Raw genomic sequence first — 18,904 nt, forward strand, 5'->3', positions numbered from 1 at the left:
TGACATGTGTGAGTTAACATTGACATGTGTAAGTTGACAGTGACATGTGTGATTTGACATTGACATGTGTGAGTTGACAGTGATATGTGTGAGTTGACAGTGACATGTGTGACTTGACATTGACATGTGTAAGTTGACAGTGACATGTGTGAGTTGACAGTTATATGTGTGAGTTGACAGTGACATGTTAGAGTTGACAGTGACATGTGTGAGTTGACCGTGACATGTGTGAGTTAACATTGACATGTGTAAGTTCACAATGACATGTGTGAATTGACATTGACATGTGTAAATTGACAGTGATATGTGTGAGTTGACAGTGACATGTTAGATTTGACAGTGATATGTGTGAGTTGACAGTGACATGTGTGAGTTGACAGTGACATGTGTGAGTTGACAGGGACATGTGTTAGTTGACCGTGACATGTGTGAGTTAACATTGACATGTGTAAGTTGACAGTGATATGTGTGAGTTGGCAGTGACATGTTAGATTTGACAGTGATATGTGTGAGTTGACAGTGCCATGTTAGAGTTGACAGTGACATGTGTGAGTTGACAGTGACATGTGTGAGTTGACAGTGACGTGTGAGTTAACGGTGACGTGTGGCAGTTGACAGTGACATATGTGAGTTGACTGACGTGTTAGTTGACAGTGACATGTGTGAGTTGACAGTGACGTGTATGAATATGGAAAGGGTTTGGCCGCTTTTAATTAACAATTGACTTTTGGCGTTTTAACAGCCGTGTGCACACTGTGTTATTCCGTAAACACAAAGAACATACTGAAGTCAATTCTTATCAATAAGTATTGGCGAGTTTATCTTACTGCGTCTGAAAATAAAATAAAACTAGACGTTGTTGTTTATTGTTTTCAGCAGAACTTAAAGGCAATTTAAGTACATATGTTTCCGAAAAGTTCCCGGAAGGCCTGGTGCGAGTCGTGCGCATGCCAGGGAGAATGGGCCTGATCAAGGCGAGACAGATGGGATGCAAGATGGCCGAGGGGGATGTTATTGTCATCTTTGACAGTCACATGGAGGTCAATATCGACTGGTTAGTAATATCCCTGACAGGCTGGATGTTGTTAGACCACATCGTCCCTGTTTTTCATATGTACGGAAACTCTTGTCCTTCTGTCATCCCATTGCACGGGCATTCGCTCTGAGTGAATGTTTTATGCCTGCAGTCCAGCTATTTCCCAGCTATATGTTCGTCTTTAGAACATGCAAAGCGGGCCTTAAACATCACGTGCCTCCACGTTTTGGACGATGGCACACAGACAGCAGGGTCACACACTATAACCTCCGATCCCAACTGTAGTCGACTCTGACCTCTACCACGGAGAATTTGGGACGTAAACTGCCTAAGAGTCCCAACTGGGTCCCCTTTCTATTAACCCCGTGTCGGCTGGTGTCCTTGCGGTTGGTTGTTCTTGTTAGTTGGTATCCACAATTAAAACCTTTGATATCTCTGTTCGCTTTGATCTTCACCGTTTCTTATCTGGACTCTGGACTCCTGACTCATGGTCTTCTCTCTGTTCCCCATATCCCTGGACTCCCGTTGTCATCTCAGTTCTCTGATGTCCTCCATGGCTTCCTTTTGTCTTCTTCGTTCTGTCATTTCCTCCTTGGACACCTGTTGCTCATTGTGATATTTGTATTGCCCGCGCTCCTCTCCGTTCCCCAAGTTAATCGACTCCTGTTATACACTCCGTTCTCTTATGACCTCCATTGACTCCTGTTGTGTTCTCCGTTCTGTCATGTCCTCCTTTGACTCCTGTTGTCCTCTCCGTTCTGTCATGTCCTCCTTTGACTCCTGTTGTCCTCTCCGTTCTGTCATGTCCTCCTTTGACTCCTGTTGTCCTCTCCGTTCTGTCATGTCCTCCTTTGACTCCTGTTGTCCTCTCCGTTCTGTCATGTCCTCCTTTGACTCCTGTTGTCCTCTCCGTTCTGTCATGTCCTCCTTTGACTCCTGTTGTCCTCTCCGTTCTGTCATGTCCTCCTTTGACTCCTGTTGTCCTCTCCGTTCTGTCATGTCCTCCTTTGACTCCTGTTGTCCTGTCCGTTCTCTCATGTCCTCCTTTGACTCCTGTTGTGCTCTCAGTTCTCTCATGTCATCCCTTGATTCCTGTTGTCCTATCCGTTGTCCTATGTATCTTGACTCCTGTTGTCCTCTTCGTTCTCTCATGTCCACCCTTGACTCCTGTTGTCCTCTCCGTTCTCCCATGTCTCTGGGCTCCTGTTGTCCTCTCCGTTCTCTCATGTCCTCCTTTGAGTCCTGTTGTGCTCTCAGTTCTCTCATGTCATCCCTTGATTCCTGTTGTCCTATCCGTTGTCCAATTTATCTTGACTCCTGTTGTCCTCTCCGTTCTTCCATGTCTCTGGACTCCTGTTGTCCTCTTCGTTCTCTCATGTCCTCCCTTGACTCCTGTTGTCCTCTCCGTTCTCCCATGTCCTCCCTTGACTCATGTTGTCCTCTCCGTTCTCTCATGTCCTCCATGGACTCCTAATGTCCTCTCTGTTCACCCATGTCTCTGGACACCTGTTGTCCTCTTCGTTCTCTCCTGACACACACTCCCCCCCTTGATTTACGTTCTTCTTTCCGTTCTCTGTCTCTGGACTCCTGTTGTCCTCTCCGTTCTCTCCTGTCCTCCCTTGGCTCACGTTGTCCTCTCCGTTCTCCCATGTCTCTTCCTCTCCGTTCTCCCATGTCTCTTCCTCTCCGTTCTCCCATGTCTCTGGACTCCTGTTGTCCTCTCCGTTCTTGATTTACCCATGTCTCGGGACTCCTGATGTCCTCTCAGTTCTCTCATGTCATCCCTTGATTCCTGTTGTATTCTCCCCCCTTGATTTACGTACTTCTTTCCGCGTTCTCTGTCTGTGGACTCCTGTTGTCCTCTCCGTTCTCCCCTCTCCTCCCTTGACTCACGTTGCTTTTTTCCGTTCTCCCATGTGTCTGGACTCCTGTTAACCTCTCCGTTCCCCCATGTCTTCCCTTGACCCATGTCCTCCCTTATTCTTTCTGTTCCCATATGTCCTATCCGCCACTGTTCGTCTGTATCCTTTCCCCAATGCCCTCTCTGGTCTCCCTATTACGTAACTGCTGCTCATTCCGACAGGTTGCAGCCCCTGTTGACCGAGATAAAGAAGGACCGGAAGACCGTGGCGCTAGGAACGCTGGACTACATACAGGCGGAGACCATGCAGTACACGTGGCATGAAAACTACGTCACGCGCTACGGCTTTGACTGGAGACTCATCTTCTTTGAGACTTTCTTCAGGCCTGACCAGTATGGAGAAGGGAACCACAGCCCCAAGCCGTACGTTTACATTTAAGGGTTGAAGTTATATTTGCTGCCGGTGTCCCGGTATAAACTCTCCCCCGTACAAATTCTCCCCCCGGAGATTTTATACCGGTACAGATTCTCCCCCGGCGAATCTGTTCTGAAATAAAATCTCCCCCGGGTGGATATATTTCGCGCCCCCCTCAGTATAAAGTCTCCCCCCTGATTATTCGGTTTGTTGCAATGTCTTTAAGTACTATATTCTTTAAAAAGTTATCTTTAATGTAAGGAGGGTTACTTTAAAAAATAGATTATGAAATATGGTCATAATGAATTGATATTTCAGAATATTTTATTTGGTAACTGTACCTTCCATCCTAAAATTGTTATGCGGTGCGATCCAATGATAGGAACCAGTCTATTTTTAATCTCCAACCAGTTCTTTGGTTTTGGCACGGAATAATTGACGCGCTTGTGTCCCCTGTTCTATGTACTTTTTTCTCGTCTTCGCTAATACCACTGATCTTACGATATTAAGATCGAATCTCCTGCTTTATTGTGTTGTATTTGGTGAGTTCTGACAACACTGAACGAAAATCCTCCTCGGATATCTTACAATCAGCCAGTGCTGTTGAAATATGATCCTCAATGCTGTTCAACTTTGCTTCGACGATTATCGGGGGCACGGGTGGCCCAGTCGTCTAAGGCGCCGCGATTCGCTGTGCAGAGTTGCGTCCCTTGGGCACGCCAGAAACCTATGATTGTGGGTTCGAATCCCGCTTCGCCCCGATTATGTTTCTAGGTTTGTCAGCACCATACCCGTGCTCGTGGGTTTCACCCAAGTGTTTTCATTGATTATGTGTTACTCTATCTGTCCCCAGATCCTAGAGAATATATTTGAAACGGACTCCAAGTAAAGAATGATTTGACAAGTCTAGATTGCCTAAGTTCTGGTCCTGAAATCAAGCATCGTTCTGGGATCCATTTGTATTCTATTGAGTAGATTTATTATTTTAACTACGTGAAATTGTATTTCTGGGATGTTGGTTGATTTTAGATTTGGGTATTTATAGATAACAAAAAAATATGAAATATATATTATTTATGATGTAGCTAAGGTATGTGCACGTGTAAAAACTGTAGTTTGTAGTCAACCAAAGAAGATATTCAACACTTTAGATTGTATATTGTTTCGAAATGTCTCGCCTCATGAACACGTTCCTTATTTCAATATTGTATTCAATTCCACCCATGACTGTACACAACATTTATATATTTACATGTATACGACGGTTACATGGGCAAGTATAACGGTAAACACAAACGTGTGTTTGTTTAACATTTTTGTGTGTTGAAACACTGTTATATTAAAGGGAAATATAACCATTTAGTCTGTTCGGGTAACCAATTCTAGCTATTATTTCCTGAATAACATATTATCTACTTCAGGCATACACATATTATTTTGTGACATGTGACACCAGATGTTGTTATCAACCAATACTCATGTCATGTAAACAACCATAGAAATGTGAAACATCAATGCTAGAGAATAACCAAGTTCGATTTTCCAACGAAAGAATTCCTTTTGGCGTGAACGTTGGCAATAGCGGTACAAATATATTAATGGATCACTGAAAATCGGTGAGGACGCAATTGTTTGCAAAAATCTGTTGCCTCCGATGAATAGATGAAGTTATGCCGGAACAGTAAGCTCTTAGAAGTCTTGTTTGCCAGCTGGGACCATGTCAGTATATCAGGTATGAAATGCATTTACACGTTGAACGCATTGACAGAGAGTATGAGTTATCTTGAACGGTTGGTGAAACCGCGCAAATCCAAACAGTTCATTTATGGTGTAGTATTTCCATTGGCAAATCGAAACAGTTCATTTATGGTGTAGTATTTCCATTGGCAAATCGAAACAGTTCTGGGGGCGAATATATTTCGTGACACCGGAACTACTGATGTAACTGATTTCAGAGATCTTATTAATCCTCGCAAACATTCGGTTTTAACACTAACTACGTAAAAACTGTCAACATATCCACGCCGTTATACTCTGGTTAAAGATCTAAAATATATTCCTTAATACAGGCTACCATTTGAAAATGGTATCAGTGTAATACCAGGGGCTAGAATATCATGGTGCAACCAGGTTTCTGTTAAACATACAACATCATAACTATCTAATTCAGCACTGATTAAATCTACTTTAAAATCTACTAAGACTGCGTACGTTTACCTGTATAATCTTTATAAGCAAAGTAACCCAAAATATAGATAATGTGTATCATCTTCCCGAAATGATTAGCATGTAGAATAGATTCAAAAACACCTGTATTGAACAACATCAACCGGCATCGTCAAAACAAAGTGTACATGTAATTGTTAGAATGGGGCTGGCGGTGAATATTAATGAAGAACATCCTGTTAAAAAGACACACCGAAACTGATTTGCATAACTGATGAACACAACATATTGCAAAATATCAAAATAGTAAAAATGATACAGTTTAACCTCACACTGAAGAGAAAACAAGAACGACACAGAAAAGTAAAATAGTACGTCATATAGAACTGAGATAAAGTAATCTGAGAAGGGATTCATACGTTATATACAACTTAAAAATATATTATTATGAAAAACGAAAGGAAAGGTGGGACACCCCCCACCACACACCCCACACCCCACACAAGTAACTAAATGTATAATTCAGAAAAAATAAAGGAGATAAAAAATAAATGAATAAAAAAATACATAAACAAATTAACATTAAAACTATTGGCAACTGCATGGCAAGTATTTATAAAACGACTGGGGGAGGAAATATTCTGGGGGGAGATTTTATTTCGTAGGGTGGGGGAGAGTTTATTTCGAGAGGGGCGGAACTGTACCGGTATAAATTCGCCGGGGGGAGATTTTATTCTGGGGGCGAATATATTTCGTGACACCGTTCATTAGCTGATGAAGACGATGTATCTCTCCGTTCAATTGATAAGGTACTCAACCCATCCTTGCCCTAAAAGGCAACTATGCTTGTCGTAAGAGGAATCGGGTTATCAGGCTCGCTGACTTGGTTGATGCATGTCATCGTATCCCAATTGCGTGGGTCGATGCTCATGATGTCAATCACTGGATTATCTGGTCCAGACTCGATTATTTACAGAGCGCCGTCGTATAGCTGGAATAGTGTTAAACAACTTACAAACCAACAAACAAACTTTAACAGTGACATTATGAATTCAACTGTGCCATTGGCACTTATATAAGTAGTGGTGTAAAACCATGTACACATATAGATCCTTACAGGAGGCCAGTAGCATCTTATATACACAACACTGTAACTGGTATAAACATGTATCCTTGTAGAGGTTCGGTGATGGTTGGTACGGCCTATGCGGTGGACAAACAATACTTCGCGGAAATCGGCGGCTTCGATGAGAAAATGAAGGTTTGGGGAGGCGAGAACCTGGAGATTGCCTGGCGGGTACGCATGCTCAGTTGTGAGGGACTTCCGGCGTGCTACTGACCCACATTTCTAATGATAACATACGTTAAAGGGTATCAGTTTATCGGAAAGTCTTAAAACATATGTTTATCTTAGATTACTGATAACCCCTGCGTTGGCGGGGTTCAGGCGAAAAGAAAATGTCATTTGCTATATCTCTTATACAATGTACATAATTCCTCGTGTAGACGAAATAATTCACATCAAATACCTACATAGCAAAGAGCGCCTGCATATAGTATGGAGAGGGGTTTCTAAAATGCCTGCATAGCAAAGAGGGCCTGTATAGTATAAAGAGCAGTGTGTCAAATGCCTGCATAGCAAAGAGGGCCTGTATAGTATAAAGAGCAGTGTGTCAAATGCCTGCATAGCAAAGAGGGCTTGTGTTGTACAAAGAGCAGTGTGTCAAATGCCTGCATAGCAAAGAGCGCCTGCATATGGTATGGAGAGGGGTTTATAAAATGCCTGCATAGCAAAGAGCGCCTGCATATGGTATGGAGAGGGGTTTATAAAATGCCTGCATAGCAAAGAGGGCCTGTATAGTACGAAGAGCGGTTTGTAAAACTAGAGTGAATTGTTAAGGGTTTTATTTGAGCCTGCTGCACCGTGGATTCAGTTGGGCCTCCTACCCGCATATCATTCTGCAGTTATCGTAAGAGTTTGACAACTCCAACAGTGTGAGCATGTAGATCATTACAGGTGTGGATGTGCGGTGGGCGACTCGTGCACCTCCCCTGCAGCAAGGTGGGGCACATCGCCCGGGTCCAGCCCTACAAGTTCCCGGGGGGACGCAGGGAGACGGAGGTGTTCAACTACAAGCGGGCGGTGGATGTGTGGATCGACCCGCCCTACAAGAAGTTCATCTACGACTACTTCCCTGAGATGGAGGTGAGCTTACAACCTTGAGGTTCACCTGTACGGTAGGGCGTCTAGACATCAGGGACACCTAGTGCCACAGGCAAGTGGAAACCCAAGGCAATTCGGCTCTGAGATTACCATTTGCAAATTCCGTTCAAAAACACGGACCCAAACTCAGCCGCCATGACCATGACCGACTATTTTCATTTAAACGAGTGCGTGAGTTTGGTTTAACGCCGCATGTAAAGTATATCACCTGTCAAACGTATAAGCTGTGACGTCATTACTATGTGACGTCAATAAACATTACGTCAGTAATTATCCTGCAGAGTTGACTCAGTAGTGTTGGCGTGTTCCGTATGGCTTCACATTCACTCGCCTATATTGAAAAATATCCAATACGTCAACCAAATCAGCGAGGTACGACAAGCATTGTTGCCGTAAAAGGCGACTATGCCTGTCGTAAGAGGCGACTAACGTGATCGGGTGGTCAGGCTCGCTGACTTGGTTAATGTATGTCATCGATCCCAATTGAGTGGATCGATGCTCATGATGTCAATCACTGGACTGTCTGGTCCAGACTCGATCATTTACAGACCGCCGTCATATAGCTAGAATATTGCTGAGTGCGGCGTAAAACAACAAGCCAAACCAAACCAAATGGGATATCCTAATGACATCTCGGAATTGAGGATTATTTATACTTTCTGAAAGAATGTTGAAGTCCCTTGCCAAGGCTCTTATTATGAAATTGTTTTACTGGGAACAGACAATCCGTATTTCCCCTCAGCACTCATGTTATTCGTACGAATATCAATATTGTTGTACGTCTGTTCTGCAGAGAATGGATGTCGGAGATCTGAGTGAGCGTCTGGCCATAAAGGCGAGGCTAGGGTGCAAGAACTTCACGTGGTTCCTGGAGAACCACTGGCCAGAACTAAACGTCTATGACAAGAACGCCGCAGCGTGGGGGTCGGTACGTATGTGGAGATAGCAGATATATCGTTGAAAAGTTTAATCTACAAATATGTAAAACATACAAATAAGGCAATGAAAAATGTTGCCAATTTCATTTAATTCCTGAGGTGGCTGATTGTAGTCTTGTTCTTCACTTCAAGGCCAGGAATCCTGCTACAAACCGCTGCCTGGACAACCACCAGTATTTGTTTCAAGCAGCGCAGCCACTGTTTGCAGAACCGTGCCACTATCACTATGCCACACAAGTAGGTTCACTTAACTGTACATGCCACACAAGTAGGTTCACTAAACTATAGATGCCACACAAGTAGGTTCACTTAACTGTACATGCCACACAAGAAGGTTCACTTAACTATACATGCTACACAAGTAGGTTCACTTAACTATACATGCTACACAAGTATGTTGACTTAACTATACATGCTACACAAGTAGGTTCACTTAACTATACATGCTACACAAGTATGTTGACTTAACTATAGATGCCACACAAGTAGGTTCACTTAACTATACATGCTACACAAGTATGTTGACTTAACTATACATGCCACACAAGTAGGTTCACCTAACTATACATGCTACACAAGTAGGTTCACTAAACTATAGATGCCACACAAGTATGTTGACTTAACTATACATGCTACACAAGTAGGTTCGCTTAACTATACATGCTACACAAGTAGGTTCACTTAACTATACATGCTACACAAGTATGTTAACTTAACTATAGATGCCACACAAGTATGTTGACTTAACTATAGATGCCACACAAGTATGTTGACTTAACTATACATGCTACACAAGTAGGTTCACTTAACTATACATGCTACACAAGTAGGTTCACTTAACTATACATGCTACACAAGTATGTTGACTTAACTATAGATGCCACACAAGTATGTTGACTTAACTATACATGCTACACAAGTATGTTGACTTAACTATACATGCTACACAAGTATGTTGACTTAACTATAGATGCCACACAAGTATGTTGACTTAACTATACAATATTCCAGCTATATAACGGCGCTCTGTAAATAATCAAGTCTGGACCAGACAATCAAGTAATTGACAGCTTGAGCTTCGATCCCTGCTACTGGGATACAATGACATGCATCCAATAAGTCAGAAAGCCTGACCACCTGATCCTGTTAGTCACCTCTTACGACAAGCAAAGTCGCCTATTACGGCAAGCGCGGTTGCTTGGTAGACCTATTCTGCCCTGATCTTCATGGGTATCATTTTCACTATACATGCTGCACAAATCACTTCACTTTCACCATATATGATACACAAGTCGCTTCAAATTCACTAAATATGCTACGCAAGTTGGTTTATTTACACTTCGAATTCATTGTCTGTTTTGACTACACACATTACCTTCAGAACTTTGTCTTCTGCAGACATGCACTGACTGTTGTATCACAATTTTAATCCTAGCCATGGAGGTCATTGCGGCATGGTGGTGTTGCAAGTTGGGTGTCCTTCCAACGCTATAGTGTACCAGAATTTCAGGCTATTTCCTGTAAAATTCCACTTGTGTTCACTGTGTATCACATGTAATGTTTACTGTGGGTATATTGGCATTTACTGTTTAATGTAGGGTTGAGAATGGCTTCACAGGTTTGATATGTGGTTAAGTGTGGTTTCACATGTTTGAAAAAGGGTTAAGCATAGGTTCACATGTTTGATGTAGGGTTAGGTGTCAATTCACATGTTTGATGTGGGGTTAGGTGTGAGTTTACATGTTTGATGTAGGGTTGAGCATAGGTTCACATGTTTGATGTAGGGTTAGGTGTCAATTCACACGTTTGATGTAGGGTTAAGCTTGGGTTCATGTGTTTGACATGTTTTCTGTAGGGTTTCACGTGGACGACAGATGGGTTGCTGCGGACGTCCCTGCAGTGCGTGGTGGTGAAGGAGATGAAGGTGGGGGGGCGACCCATGTTGGAGGACTGTCTGATTGGAACAAAGGACAAGTGGTCACACGTGAAGGTGTGTACTTCAGGAAAAGCACTTCATTTTTCTTGACTTGAAAATTGAAACATTAAGTTTGCACTGGTATCACAGCAAACTGCAATTTTGCTATTTTGCCTCACGACTCTTCCTGCTTTCCATTCACTAGATTGTAAAATACACACCAAGCAATAGCTTTCACATCTTCCCAAGGCAAGGTACATCAAATCACTTAAGCACCTTGACTAAAAACATGAAAAGATTTGCTGTCGACGCCCAGTTGGTGGTACACATGCTTTGCAAATCCTGCACTCAACTGAAATCTGCACGTTAAAATCCATGTTGTTTACGAACCATTTGTCTAGTTCGTCATGCGATTTTAATTGGACTATGCATAGACTCGTTAGTCCAGCCAAAACTGCAGAATTCCAGCCCAGTTTGGCAAGGGTGGAAACTGGACTTTTAGTCAGTTAATGCCCTTGCCTCGGGAAGATGTAGCTTTCAGAAAATGTGCTAATAAGAAACTTGTAATATGCAAGTCTTAACCCAACTGCATGGGGATGTGATTAAAGGTGGGAGGTCACCCTTACATCAATGACCATAGGTATGACCCTCCACTGTTTCCTCTCCCTCAGGGCGGCAAGCTGGAGCATGTGAGTAGCGGACTTTGTCTTGGGATGGATAGTCTCGGGCTCATTGTCAATGCCTGCTTCCCAGATGATGAATCTCAGAAGTGGATCTTTAATCACTACCTGTACGACTCAGAATAAAGACATTAAATTTCAGGCGATAGTCGTACTAATGGTCCCAATCTACAACAGTCTTCTTGCATCAATCTCTCCCCTGAGTAGGGTCCTGGGTGGCTCAGTCCTCTAGGCCACTGTGCAGAGTTGCACCCCTTCAGGATGCCACAAACCTATGATTATGGGTTCAAATTCTGGTATGGCCCTGATTTTATTTCCAGATTTTTCGGCACCATACCCATGCTGGTAGGTAAACATCTTAAGACCTACATCCCTTTGTGCCTTCCTCCTAGATAAAGCTGACACTTTGTGATACAAGTGAAAAACTGTTCAAAGCTGGGTCATTTTGTATGTTAATTTGCTGTGTAAGTCTGCATGCTCAGCAATAGCAATATGATGGCAGCCTGTATGTAAACGTGTCAGTGATTGACATCATAAGCACCAATCCTTGCCAAGGGAGTACGTTGACATGCATCGCCAAGTCACTCGTTCCATTGCCATCCCGTACAACAAGCAGGGTTGCCGAAGAGTGAGTGAGTGAGTGAGTGAGTATGGTTTTACGCTGCTTTTAGCAATATTCCAGCAATATCACGACGGGGAACACCAGAAATGGGCTTCACACATTGTACCTATGTCAGGAATCGAACCCGGGTCTTCGGCGTGACGAGTGAACGTTTTAACCACTAGGCTACCCGACCGCCCCGGTTGACAAAGAGCAATTCTAACCAAGAAAGACAACAGAGGCTTGTATTTAAGTACTGTTCACATATTTATTGTGTAAGGTCGTGTCATGAACATAAAATATGAGTGATAACAATATGCGTGGTAAGAATAAAACATTCCAACAAAAAAACAAAGAACAAGTACATGTAAAATAGCTTGTGGACAGGGGTTGGACGGCAAACAATAACAGTGAAGCTACACAGAGGGATACATGTACACTTCTTGCATGATGAACACAGCATCAACTATAGACCATCACATGTGTACAAACTATATTACCGTATTCACTGTAATAAGCGCTCAGGGAGCTCTCAAAATTAGAAATAGGGGGCTCTTATTAGAACATTATTTTGGTGAGTTGAAAGATCAATTTAGTGGTTTATGCCGACAGCCTGAAATGTTTATATACGACAGATATATTTTTCCAGATTTATTTGCCCATAATTAAGGGTGCATATAACACACAAGTGCGTATTATATACGAATAAAAATGTCTTGTGTACATTGATCAATCTGAAGAGGTGCTAATTTGGATTGTTCACTAGCCAGTATATTAGCAAATATCGCCGTGGGCGCTTATTAGAGCGGGGCGCTTATTACATCGAATACGGTATGTCATATTGTGTATACGATGTAAACTTGTAGTTATATCACAGTTTCTTGATACTAAAATGACGTAGATTTGTGCTCTACCAGATCTTGACGTGTTAGGTATATTTGGCCTTTCGGAAAGTTCATAGAACCTCTAATTACAAGATGAATAGAAAATAGATATTTTACCTTGGAAAAATGAGTGTTTTGATCATATAATTGCTTGCAATCAAATGGGCAAGTTATCAGTTCAAGGTTGACAGATTAATCTGTTCATTTGGTTGTCTATAAATTTCATCAGGGGCTGTGAATATTTACCTATGGGATAATATAGAAGATAATGAACAACGGAGACTGACAAGCGACACTCACTGGTCTTCTACCAGACAGCCAATGAGACAGGGTTAGTTGACAGCAAAACCTCAAAATCTACTCACAAAAAAGGATCACATTTACGCTTTGATGAAATAAATACTGTCATGATAATGCACTGACAACATACTGATGTAAAGGGGATAGGAAGGTGCGTGTTCAGACTGGGTAATCTCCACAACAATATCAACGTGGTTGTTTGTATGTCTGTAGGCTGGAACTTGGGGACAACACAGGCATGTAGGAGAACAACATCGGAACTTGGGTGACAATTCTGTAAAGCATCTTACATTTGGGAATCTATCCAGTTTTGCTTTAGTGTGTTTCTGTTTCCGATCATTGTATCGATCTTAATCAACATTGGCAGGTGCCCCTGCACACACAAGGAAACTGGTGGAGGGGGGTCAGAAAAAAACAAGTTACTTGTGATGGGTGGTTGGGTTATCCGGAAACTACCAGGATAAAGAATGTGAGTAAATGGTCCAGACATTAAACAGGATGATGGTGGTGGGTGGGCAGGGAAATAACAGGATGGTGAGGATGGTCTAGGAAATAATATAATGATGGTGGTGGGTGGGCAAGGAAATAACAGGATGGTGAGGATGGGCTAGGAAATAATACAATGGTGGTGGTGGGTGGGCAAGGAAATAACAGGATGGTGAGGATGGGCTAGGAAATAATACAATGGTGGTGGTGGGTGGGCAAGGAAATAACAGGATGGTGAGGATGGGCTAGGAAATAACACAATGATGGTGGTGGGTGGGCGAGGAAATAACAGTATAGTGAGGATGGGCTAGGAAATAATACAATGATGGTGGTGGGTGGGCAAGGAAATAACACAATGATGGTGGTGGGGGGGCAAGGTGGGTGGAACTGAACACTTACAGAGCTGAGGAAGCTGATATTTCGTCTGATTGTCTCACATAGATTCAGTGCTAGTGTGTACTTACAAACTGAAACATAAACTTGTACACTACTAAATCAGATCACCACCTTCACTGGGTGTCACATAGTGCCATTTTCAGATCTCAAACACAAAACATCGCTGGTGATTACATTGTCTCGGAGTCAAACTTGGCTTTAAGGACTTCTACCGGCTTCTTCTCCACATCCTCAAGGAAAGCTCCATCCTGCATCTCGTGGCGGTGGAAGAGGAGAGAGCGGAAACCGTGCTCACTTAACCCCAAGTCACTCTGCAGCATCTCGGACCACTTGAAGGGGAAGTGGAGGATGTAGTCCTGGAAAGTACAGACCTGAGTGAGTGAGTGAGTGGGTGAGTGAGTGAGTGAGTGAGTGGGTGAGTGAGTGAGTGAGTGAGTGAGTGAGTGAGTGAGTGAGTGAGTGAGTGAGTGAGTGAGTGAGTGAGTGAGTGAGTGAGTGAGTGAGTGGGTGGGTGGGTGGGTGGGTGGGTGGGTGGGTGAGTGAGTGGGTGGGTGGGTGGGTGGGTGGGTGGGTGGGTGGGTGGGTGGGTGGGTGAGTGAGTGAGTGAGTGAGTGAGTGAGTGAGTGAGTGAGTGAGTGGGTGGGTGGGTGGGTGGGTGGGTGGGTGGGTTGGTGGGTGAGTGAGTGAGTGAGTGAGTGGGTGGGTGGGTGGGTGGGTGGGTGGGTGGGTGGGTGAGTGGGTGGGTGAGTGAGTGAGTGAGTGAGTGAGTGAGTGAGTGAGTGAGTGAGTGGGTGGGTGGGTGGGTGGGTGAGTGAGTGAGTGAGTGAGTGAGTGAATGGGTGAGACAGTGAGTAAGTCAGTGAGTGAGTCAGTGAGTGAGTCAGTGAGTATGGTTTTACGCTGCTTTTAGTAATATTCCAGCAATATCATGGCGGGGGACACCAGAAATTGGCTTCACACATTGTACCCATGTGGGAAATCGAACCAGGGTCTTCTGCATGACGAGCGAACGCTTTAACCACTTGGCTACCCCAGCGCCCACAGACCTCAGAGTAACATTGACAACAAATAACACTTTCATCAACAGTCATGGAATCACTGCACAGAGATTAAATGTCCTGATGTGTGTCAGTACCTGGACAGCCACTTGTAGTGAATTACCAGATCAGTTTGACATCTGTGTGTATGGTCGTCAATGTCAGACATCAAGATGTGATGCCAGTGAGTATGATTTTACACCATCTGTAGCAATATAACAGCATTGGAAACCAGAAAAGGCCATCAGATAATTCCCCGCATTGTACAAAAGTGGGGAATGGAACCCAGATCCAATGGCATGACAAGCACATGCTTTCACCACAAGACCAATATTTGTGAAGGTACTAAGTGAGTGAATGTTCTTTTACAGCCACATCATAGAGGCTTGTTAAAAAAAGAGTCCAGTGGTTGATAGCATGAGTGACGATCGAAGCCGCATGTCACAAATAGCAACCCGTCATGGTTCTTGTTACTGGAGACATCTTCTGTCGTGAGCAACCAAAATTGGAAAGAATAACTAGACATCCATACGTGCCACCAACAATACTGGATCAAAGACATCAAGACATGGAGCCTTCCATACCTGATCAAAATCACAGTCCCCGAGCCGACAGAACTCCTTGACTGGGATGAAGGGTTTAGGTTTAGGCTTTGCGATGTTGAATGTGAAGTGTTGGACTCTGTCCACTCCTTCCTTGCTGACCACTGGCTTCACGTCCATCTGCTGCAGCAGCCACACTCCGTTGTTGTGGACCGTGTTGTGAACTGTCTGCAGGTCATGCAGGCCTGCAAAAACCAACAGTGTTAGCACAACTACAGACAATAACAGTGGGTGAGGTGAAATGGGGTTTAACATCACGTCCAAGATTATTGCACTTATATAGTGACGTGCATTTGTGTGTGTGTGTGTGGCTGCTTGTACTAGTCCGGACTGATGCCGATTTATAGTGCTAGCTCACTGAGATACCATGCCGCAGTTTAACATGAATACCCCACTCAGACACAGTATACTGACTCCGAGCCGACCAGTCCCTGTTTGAGCCCCTTAATGCCGAGCTCGTGCCAGACAGGGTAACAACAAGTACCATCTTTAAACATCTTTTGGTATGACGTGGCCAGGGATTGAACCCCAGACCTTCCGCTCTTCGGGCGGATGCTCTACCACTAGACCACAGAGGTGGTCTGACAATAACAGTGTCTTTTTGTAGCTGGTACTGCTTGAACAAGACAAAAATGATTACTATCTTTACAATTTCGGCCAGTTTCATTCCATTCCAATTTGTAGCATAATTGACCCATTGGGAACTGGTTCTGTATCTTAGCCCTTAAATGATACTAGTCAAAGAGGACAACCATCATTCGAGTTTTACTTGTCCTCAGCACAATCCGTAGTCTCGGGTTGTGTCTCCTGAATCATATGACTAGCAACAGATATCGTAGAACAGAATAGGGTCTATTCACCTGTGGCGGCATCGATAGTGCTGCTGGCCATGGCTGTGAACACTTGGTCACTGTACGCTGTGGTGGCGCCCTCTAGGATATCACTGTCCGGCATACAGAAGATGCTGAAATGTAATCAACACAGTTATGGAAGCAGTGATGTTCACGTTGACTGCTACTGACACTGAGGTGATCAATGTACCAACGACATACAAGTGTAATGTATGAAACACCATTGCCATCTGTTACAGAAAGATATATATAAGTTTTTAACTGGGTTTAAAGCAGCGGCGGAGTCACTATAGAGAAGGAGTTAGCAGAGTGAAAGAAACTCCGTCCTGTCAATGTGGTTCAACCTGCTAGAAATATTTTCATTATTTTCTCATTGCTATTTAATGAAGAGAGGAGGGTTATGCTCACAATATGCAGGGATAATTCTAGGAAGGACTCTTGGGCTTTTGGCCCATAAATCTAAAAAATGGCCCAATTTGTCACAAGCAGTGGGGCATTTTAACATTGTATTATGTAGGCATCACACAGAAATTGTTCCAAATTTCCTTTAACAGTGCTAAATGGGCCCACATCAGAAAAATTCCTGGAATGATCCCTGAATATGTGTAGTAAACTCCATTTATCTACAACTGTTTTCCTGAGATAAAGGAAATCTCTATCACAATTGCATGTTTCTCTCTGTAAAAATAATCATCAGTTTACCTGAAACTATCTATGTACTTCTATTCTATTCTTACCATTCACTGTTCATCGTACCTTGCAATACATTTTATGGTGAGTGAATTATTTGGTACACATATTTAGGAGCAGCATTCAAAGTTATTATAATTTGTACCCAATCTTTTGTCGGAATATTTTATAAAAAAAAGCTTGGATGACAGACAAAAACCAGTAACAAACTCCTGTTGATGATCTAAGGTGACGTAAATAGTGATCTGCTTTTTCAAACAAAGGTGCCCGAGAGGCAACAGATTAGCTTTACACATACAGAGTAGTAGCAGAAACTCACTCATTCATGAAGTGACTCGAGATTATGTGGAACTTTTGTGCCATCCATTCCTTGTGGGACTTGCAGAACTTGGAAGCTAACTTTGGGGTGTTCTGGTTTTTAGCTGAAAAATATACATATGTTCTCAAATCAGGCACTTTACATGAAATCCCAAAAGACCTGTCTTATTGTTACTGAAAGAGAAAGCATGAAGAAAGGTTGGTTTATACATGGTCAACAAATACATTACAATGGCTCAGGCTCTGTACTAGCTAATGTGTAAACAGAACTGATGCTAGGTACCGGAATATTGTAGTAACTGGCATGCTTCACGGCACACTTGTTGGCATCGTCAGTGTGCTTTGGGTACACAACTCATTGTCTACATGTGTAATATAGATTCCTTCTACACGCCTGGAACAAAAGGTTGGCATTATACACAAGATGGTATTGACTACCTATGTGCTTTAGTGTAGTGCAACTTCCAACTGGACTGAAATATGTGTACATCTGTTCCTGAAACAGCACATGGCAGACAAAGAACTTACATCTGCCTACAGACAGCACATGGTAGTCAAGGTACTTACATCTGCCTACAGACAGCACATGGTAGTCAAGGTACTTACATCTGCCTACAGACAGCACATGGTAGACAAGGTACTTATATCTGCCTACAGACAGCACATGGTAGACAAGGTACTTACATCTGCCTACAGACAGCACATGGTAGTCAAGGTACTTACATCTGCCTACAGACAGCACATGGTAGACAAGGTACTTACATCTGCCTACAGACAGCACATGGTAGTCAAGGTACTTATATCTGCCTACAGACAGTACATGGTAGACAAGGTACTTACATCTGCCTACAGACAGCACATGGTAGTCAAGGCACTTACATCTGCCTACAGACAGCACATGGTAGTCAAGGTACTTATATCTGCCTACAGACAGCACGTGGTAGACAAGGTACTTACATCTGCCTACAGACAGCACGTGGTAGACAAGGTACTTACATCTGCCTACAGACAGCACGTGGTAGACAAGGTACTTACATCTGCCTACAGACAGCACATGGTAGTCAAGGTACTTACATCTGCCTACAGACAGCACATGGTAGTCAAGGTACTTACATCTGCCTACAGACAGCACATGGTAGACAAGGCACTTACATCTGCCTACAGACAGCACATGGTAGTCAAGGTACTTACATCTGCCTACAGACAGCACATGGTAGTCAAGGTACTTACATCTGCCTACAGACAGCACATGGTAGTCAAGGTACTTACATCTGCCTACAGACAGCACATGGTAGACAAGGCACTTACATCTGCCTACAGACAGCACATGGTAGTCAAGGTACTTACATCTGCCTACAGACAGCACATGGTAGTCAAGGTACTTACATCTGCCTACAGACAGCACATGGTAGTCAAGGTACTTACAGTTAACTACAGACAGCACATGGTAGTCAAGGCACTTACATCTGCCTACAGACAGCACATGGTAGTAAAGGTACTTACA

General features: G+C 43.3%; 2 protein-coding genes across 4 annotated transcripts in view; one reads left to right on the forward strand and one right to left on the reverse strand.

Annotated features, from left to right (window-relative positions):
• The window catches only part of LOC124114078 (inactive polypeptide N-acetylgalactosaminyltransferase-like protein 5), a 31,133-nt gene extending 19,757 nt beyond the window's left edge, over positions 1-11,376 (forward strand). For all 3 annotated transcript variants that reach the window (XM_046474620.2, XM_048394487.1, XM_046474621.2), the window contains 8 exons: positions 877-1,054; positions 3,120-3,320; positions 6,658-6,775; positions 7,496-7,684; positions 8,496-8,630; positions 8,773-8,877; positions 10,496-10,630; positions 11,227-11,376. In XM_046474620.2, coding sequence (XP_046330576.1) covers positions 877-1,054; positions 3,120-3,320; positions 6,658-6,775; positions 7,496-7,684; positions 8,496-8,630; positions 8,773-8,877; positions 10,496-10,630; positions 11,227-11,361 — 1,196 coding nt within the window. In that variant the 3' untranslated portion in view covers positions 11,362-11,376. The remainder of the gene's footprint in view (positions 1-876; positions 1,055-3,119; positions 3,321-6,657; positions 6,776-7,495; positions 7,685-8,495; positions 8,631-8,772; positions 8,878-10,495; positions 10,631-11,226) is intronic.
• A 2,174-nt stretch (positions 11,377-13,550) lies between these two features.
• LOC124114107 (uncharacterized protein KIAA0825-like) overlaps positions 13,551-18,904 on the reverse strand; it is a 43,063-nt gene continuing 37,709 nt past the window's right edge. The window contains exons 21-24 of the mRNA XM_048394535.1: positions 17,402-17,504; positions 16,402-16,505; positions 15,524-15,726; positions 13,551-14,258 (exon numbers count right to left, since the gene is read on the reverse strand). Of these exons, the coding sequence (XP_048250492.1) occupies positions 14,073-14,258; positions 15,524-15,726; positions 16,402-16,505; positions 17,402-17,504 (596 nt within the window). The 3' untranslated portion in view covers positions 13,551-14,072. The remainder of the gene's footprint in view (positions 14,259-15,523; positions 15,727-16,401; positions 16,506-17,401; positions 17,505-18,904) is intronic.

This window comes from Haliotis rufescens, unplaced genomic scaffold, assembly GCF_023055435.1.
Source record: "Haliotis rufescens isolate VD_foot unplaced genomic scaffold, xgHalRufe1.0.p SCAF_1, whole genome shotgun sequence".
Lineage (NCBI taxonomy): Eukaryota > Metazoa > Mollusca > Gastropoda > Lepetellida > Haliotidae > Haliotis > Haliotis rufescens.